Source organism: Acanthisitta chloris, unplaced genomic scaffold, assembly GCF_000695815.1.
Source record: "Acanthisitta chloris isolate BGI_N310 unplaced genomic scaffold, ASM69581v1 scaffold23989, whole genome shotgun sequence".
Lineage (NCBI taxonomy): Eukaryota > Metazoa > Chordata > Aves > Passeriformes > Acanthisittidae > Acanthisitta > Acanthisitta chloris.
This window is the reverse complement of record NW_008690134.1, coordinates 1-8,056: the sequence shown is the minus strand read 5'-3', so window position 1 is coordinate 8,056 and position 8,056 is coordinate 1. Positions and strand designations below refer to the sequence as shown.

The 8,056-nt window shown below is 44.9% G+C and overlaps 1 protein-coding gene across 1 annotated transcript in view; it reads left to right on the top strand.

Moving 5' to 3' along the window:
• Positions 1–7,773, top strand: part of ICK (intestinal cell (MAK-like) kinase) — a gene marked incomplete at both ends in the record, with an annotated part of 12,734 nt that extends 4,961 nt beyond the window's left edge. The window contains 7 exons of the mRNA XM_009081711.1: positions 435–606; positions 1,050–1,217; positions 2,653–2,943; positions 4,096–4,283; positions 4,856–5,010; positions 6,312–6,440; positions 7,660–7,773. Coding sequence (XP_009079959.1) covers positions 435–606; positions 1,050–1,217; positions 2,653–2,943; positions 4,096–4,283; positions 4,856–5,010; positions 6,312–6,440; positions 7,660–7,773 — 1,217 coding nt within the window. The remainder of the gene's footprint in view (positions 1–434; positions 607–1,049; positions 1,218–2,652; positions 2,944–4,095; positions 4,284–4,855; positions 5,011–6,311; positions 6,441–7,659) is intronic.
• Between the last annotated feature and the right edge of the window lie 283 nt (positions 7,774–8,056).

Here is an 8,056-nt window from a genome sequence, read left to right as displayed (position 1 = left end):
GGGGGAAATGAATCAGTTTCTTTCCTAGTAGAAGTTTTGCATACTATCACAAAGAATTCACAGCTCCACCCAGCAGAAATTGAAGCTTACTCATTGCTCCAGGCTCCCCCAGGCCAAACCTCCCTGCCTACCTCACCAGCTTGGGTAAACCACCACAGCCCAGAGAAACTGGCCCCAGAGTGTCCTTTTCCTCCTCCCACCATCACCACTCCCCTTGTACCCTGCATGTAACTCCTGAGGGGTTAATGAAGACGTTTTCAATGACAAACTCCCCATGAGCTGCGGTGTGAGCTTAGCCCAGAAACCATCCCAGGCCTGGGCTGCATCCACAGGAGTGTGGGCAGCAGAAGAGATGAGTGGTTTTATGTATGTCTGCTTGAATTGTGTTGATTGTTGGGATTTCTTTATTTTCTACTTTTTCTTCTCCCTCACAGGTACAGAGCTCCTGAAGTCCTTCTGAGATCCACCAGCTACAGTTCTCCAATAGATATCTGGGCTGTTGGTTGCATCATGGCAGAAGTTTACACACTTAGGCCTCTCTTCCCAGGTGCCAGTGAGATTGATACTATCTTCAAAATCTGCCAAGTCTTGGGCACACCAAAGAAGGTAGGTGAAATGCCATCCACACTGCAATAGAGCTGTTCTACACTACAGTACAGTAGCTCCTTTCCTGCTTACTGTTAATGTATGATTGGATTAAATTAAAGCTTATTTTCTGTGTAATAAGCATTATGGAATTATGTAATAAAAGTGACATTTAGAGGAGGAGAAATAGAGCCCTGAACAGCAAACGAAGTCCTTAGACTGTGATGTCATAAGGTGGGAATTTCATCTTGTCCTGCACAGTGTGTCTACACCTGCAGTTTAAGAGGCTAGAAATTGGAATCGTGGCAAGACGATGAGGTGAAGATTTTGCAGTGAAATCTTTCATGTAGTCTAGAGTAAGCAGGACACAGCCTGGTACTGATAAGAGAATATATGCTAGTGTACTGTGGCACTGATATTTTACAGCTGAACCTTTTCTGCCATTGGAAATCTCATTCTTCCAGAACGACTGGCCTGAAGGTTACCATCTTTCAGCTTGCATGAGTTTTCGCTGGCCTCAGTGTGTACCCAACAACCTAAAAACTCTCATCCCCAATGCCAGCAGTGAAGGAGTGCAGCTCATGAGAGACATGCTGCAGTGGGACCCCAAAAAGCGGCCAACAGCCAGCCAGGTTTGCTTTGGGTTTGTTTTCTTTCTCTCACATCTGCAGGTGATATTTCCTTTCCCCTCAAGGCACCTTTTAGAGACAGTCATTTAGCTGTGGCTCAGGGGAGCAGTTCTTAGAAAGGGATAAGAGCTGAAGCCAAGAACAATTTGCAAGACAAAGGATGGTGATTAAAAGAGAGTAAATGATCTTTTGTATGCTACATCAGCTGTGTGTTCTGTGATCAAAGGTGTGATTGCAGCTGGGGAAGTACACCTGAGTTAAGTATGATGCAGTCACTGAACAGCTGCAGAGTGAAGGATGTAAGGCTGAAGGCTGTGGTGCTCTTCTTTAGTTGTTATTGATGTGCCCCACAGAATCACAAGACTCTGGTCCAACCCCTTGTTCTAGGCAGCCTGTGCTGGTCCTCAGTCACCCTCAGTGAAAAAGTGTTTCTTGAGACCTGTAAGATCATTGAGTCCAACCATTAACCTGTCACTGCTGGAACCCCTAAACCCTAAACCAGATCCTCCAGCACCAGATCCAGATGCCTCTTAAACACTTCCAGGGATGGTGACTGCACCACCTCCCTGGGCAATGTTCCAGTGCCTGAACACTCTAACAGGGAAAACATTTTTCCTAACATCTAATCTGAATCTCCCCTGCCTCAGTTTATGGCTGTTCCTTCTAGTCCTCAAGTCTAGTCCTCATCCCTCTAGATGAACATACCTGCAACAGCAAGATGGGTAGGGATGAATTGCCTCTACTGACAACTCCTTAATTACACAATCCCAGAATCAGTGAGGTTGGAAGGGACCACAGTGGCTCATCTGGTCCAACCTCCCTACAACAGTAGGACCATCCCAGAGCACATGGCTCAGGGCTATGTCCACACAGTTCTTGAACACCTCCAGTGAGGGAGAATCCACGACCTCTCTGGGCAATCTGTTCAGTGCTCATTTGTAAGGCAGGATAAAAATACTTTTATCACCATGTTTTCCAAAACAGAGGCTAATTTTCATAAGAGTTATATTTCTTTCAGACTGGGAGCAGGAGAATGGAAGAGATGGGACATCCCTGGGGTCATTGGAGTTTTGCTGGCTCAGTTGGTGGTGACAGGGGGTGTGTGTTGGCATGTGTGCATGCACACACACCTGAAAAGGCAGCACATAATGAAACATGCCTTGAGATGCCATATACCTACTTCAGTATCTCACTTCAGAACCCTTTTCCTGTTGCACAAGTGCCCAGAGGATTTGGTCACTTGGTTTCTGTTGAAACCTTCCTAGTCTTGCAGCACTTTCTGGAGTGGATTGAGCTCACTAGAGTCTAGTGCTGACAGATGTGTCTTCTGCTGTTTCCTACCTTAGGAAAAAAGGGAATTAAGTTTAAACTGAGTCATAGGACTGGGATAAATGAGAACCTTTTGTTTCCTAAGCCTAACATCTTCATTACTTTTCAGGCACTTCGATATCCATACTTCCAGGTTGGACATGCCCTGGGCATTCAGGAACTGGGAAAACAAAAGGAACTGCAGAATAAATCGTCTCTGCACATTAAGCCTGTCCCTCCAGCTCTTCCAAAACCTCATGCCCACGTTCCCTCAAGGCCTTTTCAACAAAGCCAGTCATCTCAGCACTTGGTGTACCCGTATAAGACAAGCAACTCTGGGGCTGAGCGCAGTAACTACTTACAGGAGGAAAAGTCTAACCAGGTTCTTCTGCCTGCAATTCACAATAAGGCTCCTCAGCAGGTAAAGGTCCATCTAGTATAAGAGAAGCTTCCTGATATACTACCTGGTTTTTCCTTAATTATGTGTGTTTTTCTTGTTCTGCTTCAAGGGTCTTGTACTTTACTAAAAGGACAGTGAGTGTGAATAAAAAGTAGAATCCTAGAATCATCAAGGCTGGAGGAGACCTCTAAGATTATCAAGTCCAACCATTAACCTGTCACTGCTGGAACCCCTAAACCCTAACCCAGATCCTCCAGTGTCAACTCCAGACACCTCTTTCTTACACACTTCCAGGGATGATGACTCCACCACCTCCCTGGGCAACAGTAGTAATAGAAGTACTACCAATAGTAGTGGGCAGTAGGTAAACTTTCTACTAGAAACTAGAAGTTCCTCTGTTGAAATCTAACTCCAGTTGCTATAAAACAAGCAAGTCAACTTCTCTTTCCAGAGCTATTTTGTGCTTCCCTTTGTTGTAAAGCACCACTTAAAGGATGACACTGTGATCTCATATAGCTAAAAAGGATGTGCTGTGTTCAAAATCCTAATGGGATTGAGACTAGAGAGAAAAGTGTTAAGCTAAATAGTGTTGAAATGAGGGGGAGGAAGCTGTTGCCTTCATCCATTTAAGGTAAGCTAATTGTTTGGGAGGTGCAGAGTGAAATATAAATAGAATCAGAATTGAGACCTAAGAAATTTTTTCTGTCAGTTCAAGACACTTTATTACAGGATGAAATTCAGGAGATATGTAGTAATGTCTACAGGCTCCAGATGGTGTTCTTAGCATGCTTAGCAGTAGGATAAGAGGGCACAGACTCAAGCTCTGCCAGGGGAGGGTTAGGTTGGATATTAGGAAGAGATTTTTTTACAGAGAGAGTGCTCAGGCATTGGGATGTGCTGCCCAGGGAGGTGGTGGATTCCCCATCCCTGGAGGTTTTCAAGCTGAGCCTGGATGTGGCACTTAGTGCCATGGGCTAGTGACCACAGTAGGGTTGGACTTGATGATCTTGGAGGTCTTTTCCAACCTGGTTGATTGTATGATTCTATGAGGATAGTGTTGTTACAGCTCCACTTCCACTATTACTCTTAGGGATAGAGAAAAGAGGCTTTGTTCCTGTCACCTGGTTTGTGGTCTAAGAATGTGGGTTTGTTTCTTTTCCATCTTTATCCCAGAAAACATCTGCTGGCTCTGAGAATATAAATGGTGAGCTCAAACCAAAACCTAGGCGAAGATGGGGACATCTTGCTAGGACAGTGAAGAGTTCTGAGGACTGGGATGACTTGGAAGACCTCGATTTCGGCTCTTCCATAACGAGAATAGACTTGAAAAACAAGAGGCAGAATGATGATCCTCTTTTTGGGTAAGTTGGTATTTTTTATGTCCATGTGCTATTTGGTCCATTTCTTTAGGCTTTGCCTATTAGTAATGTTGTTCTTTATGCTTTCTATGGATCTAGAAACATAAACCTATAGAATTCCTTGTCCATTTTGTTTCCCCACTGAAAATGCTGCTTGGCTTGAAGTCTCCCCAGGTTCATCTTTGAAAATAAACTTCCTATTTCACATGTGAACCATTTTGACACACTCCACACTTAGAAACTGTTTTGGATGACTCTAAGTTGCAGTTTCTGTGGCTCATACACAGTAGAAAAAAAGCCAAACCTGCTGAGTGGCTTAGAGTCTGTGGCTCATACACAGTAGAAAAAAACCAAACCTGCTGAGTGGTGTAGAAAAGCTTTAACAGCACTACAGAAGGGAGCTAGGAGTGTAAATCTGATTTTCAGGGACACTTGTGTGGCCCTGTTGTCTGTGTGTTTGTGGTGTAGCAAACACAGTATGAGGAAATGATTCCTGCAGATGGGATGGAGAGGAGAAGACCAACTGTGGCTTAGCATGTGCTCTAAGAATTGGACTAAGTGCAGTTATTTTACAGATTTGAAAGCATCTTGGACCTGTTTCCTTTGGATGCTGTAGGCTCTGGCAGCGGCAGCCAAATTTCCCACTCGACCTTCTCGCGGCAGGACACTCCCACACTGCGAGTTTCTGCAGCAAAGCAGCACTACTTGAGGCACTCTAGGTACCTACCTGGTTAGTAAAGCATTCCTCTTTCTTTTTCTTCCTGTAATTCCAACAGCAGGATGCAATAGTCATGGGTATGTTAGCTGTTATCCTGTGAGCTTGGAGAGAGAGGCTACTGCCCAAGGAAAATGAGGAGAGCAAGAGCTTTGCTCATGTAGATGGGCACGATACAAACTACATTCTGGAAGACTACCAAGTGAGAAATCCTGCTTGCAAACAAGGGGACAGGATTGTTGGTACTTCTTCCTCCCTCTGGATACTCTGTACTTGCAAGTGTGTTAGAAAATGTCTGTGAATGTGCCAGACTATTCCCTGTTTCCCTAAAAAGGATAAGAGCAGTCTTCTAGACTGGAAAAGAAAGTGCCTTGCTTTTACAATGTTAGTATAAACTGCCATGAAAAACAGGAGCTGACTAGTAGTGGGAGTATGCTTTGCTGTAGCTTGGTGTGAAACAGAATGCAAATCCATGTCTCTATAGAGGAATTATATCCCTGTCTTCATGGTAGTATTCCCTGTTTCCCTAAAAAGGATAAGAGCAGTCTTCTAGACTGGAAAAGAAAGTGCCTTGCTTTTACAATGTTAGTATAAACTGCCATGAAAAACAGGAGCTGACTAGTAGTGGGAGTATGCTTTGCTGTAGCTTGGTGTGAAACAGAATGCAAATCCATGTCTCTATAGAGGAATTATATCCCTGTCTTCATGGTAGTCTCTGCTCTGCTGAGACTATAGAACCGTCAAGAGGAGACCTGTATCCAGTCCAACCATTAACCTGTCAATGCTGGAACCCCTAAACCCTAAATCATATCCTCCAGTGCCAAATCCAGACAGCTTTTAAACACTTCCAGGGATGGTGACTGCACCACCTCCCTGGGCAATATTCCAGAGCCTGAACATCCTCACAGGGAAAACATTTCTCCTCACATCTAACCTGACTCTCTCCTGTCTCAGCTCAAGGCCATTCCCTCTAGTCCTCCAAGCCATTAGGCTTCCATAGGAAGCACAGATTTCATTTACATAGCAAGTTTTGCCTTCTGTTACTTGACAACATCTGTGGCCTTGATGTAAGGATCCTGTCCTTGTACATCAAGCAACCTTTGATGCTAGTAGAACTCCTGACACTATTATATTTGCAGGATTAGTGCCTGTGGCTAGTCATAGCCTTCTGTGTTATGAGAGGGTGGGAAGTAACCCAGAGAGTTACAGAGAGGTCGAAGGTTGTGGTTAAGTTGATTGTGCCTCAGATGGAGTGAATGCAAACCTGGGTGGCAACAGAGATGTCAGCATAGTAATCTTTGCTTTTTTTGCAACAGGAATAAGCACAAGGAATAGCATAGTGTCCACTTCCAGCCAAGACTCTGCTCCGTCGAACCCCTGGCCTAGTTCTGGTGTGTCTGGGAAAGCTTCTGGTTTGGGAGGAAGTACTAACAGGATGAATTCAGGTAAGGAGCTGTGCTCAGCACTCTGAGAAAAGATAATGAGTGATGTCTCTGCAGTTGCCCACAGCTGTGTTTTGGGTTCATCCATTCCTAAAACAGCTTTGAACTTGCTGCCCTGTCTTGTCATAGAATCATAGAATCAGCTGGGTTGGAAAAGACCTCCAAGATCATCAAGTCCAACCCATTGGCCTTCTTGCCCCCCTGAGCACACTGCTGGCTCCTGCTCAGCTCCTGTCTCTCCACACTCCCAGGTCCCTTTCTCCTGGTGCTCTCCAGCCACTCTGTCCCAGCCTGGAGCTCTGCATGGCATTGGGATGGCCAAAGTGCAGGACCAGCACTTGGCCTTGTTAAACCTCATCCCCTTGGACTCAGCCCATCTCTCCAGCCTGGCCAGGTCCCTCTGCAGAGCCCTTCTGCCTTCCAGCAGATCCACACTCCCCCCCAGCTTTGTGTCATCTGCAAACTGCTGATGGTGCACTCAATCCCTTCATCCAAATCATCAAAAAAGATATTAGAGAGAACTGGGCCCAGCACTGACCCCTGGGGAACACCACTAGTGACTGGTGCCAACTGGATGTCTTTCTGTTAAAGTCAGTTGTGATCACTGTTCCTTGGGTTTGGAGACTGCCCTAAACCAAACCAGTCATTTCTTCTAATGATTCCCCCCAGATCTGGTTTGAAGTACCACAGGCATAGCAGGTTGGACAGCTTAGGTCTGTGCATCCTGAAATGCTTCTCCTTGCCTTCAGTTTCCCTCTTCAGTTTTTGTAAGTCATGTTTTCTGATTCCCAAGTTATTTTAGCCCAGCTGGTGCATAAGTGACTGTCACTACAGGAGGAATCTGATCTGAATTGAACTAGCCATACCCACCATTGTTACAGGAATAAAGCCAGTAAAACCTATCATCATGCCTTTTAATTGCTGTTTAAAAACACTAAGTTTTGAGAGCTTTGAGAAACCTTGAAAAAAGCTGAGATGTCAGGGAGAATTGCAATTCGCCCTGACAGGTACAATTTGTACCTGTTTTCCATTCTCCTGTAGGTCAGTCTGAGGCTGACAGTCCTGTGAATGCAGCTGTATACAGCAGCTGTGGATTTCTAATGTCTTCAATTAAGTTGTTTCTCTCAGTCTTGATCCTCAACATGACCCATCAGTTGTCATCTGTTGATAATGTGGGAGATCCATTGTGTTGACCTCAGCTGTTCCTTGCCATTTCTTCCAGGGTCCATTGGATCCAGTGGTCTAACTAGTGGTTATCTCCCTTCATTTCTGAAGAAGGAAGTAGGCTCTGCTGGGCAGAGGGTTCAGTTAGCACCAGTTGTGGATTCATCTTCCAGTAAGTACAGTACCAAAGTTCTCTTGGTCCCTTGCTCAGTACTCCAGCAATGCTATATGTGCAACACTGAACTACTTATCCTTGCTTTGCTTTATTTGCCAATATTTGTCTGATGGGAGCTATGGTTTGTATCCTTGTAAAACCTGGCATGGAGAAGGGATTTGGTTTGTTTTTAATTCTGTTTGTTAAATTTGTCAATGACTCTCAGTTGGGTGGGAGTGTGGATCTGCCTGAGGATAGGAAAGATCTACAGAGTGACCTGGACAGACTTGATCAGTGGGCT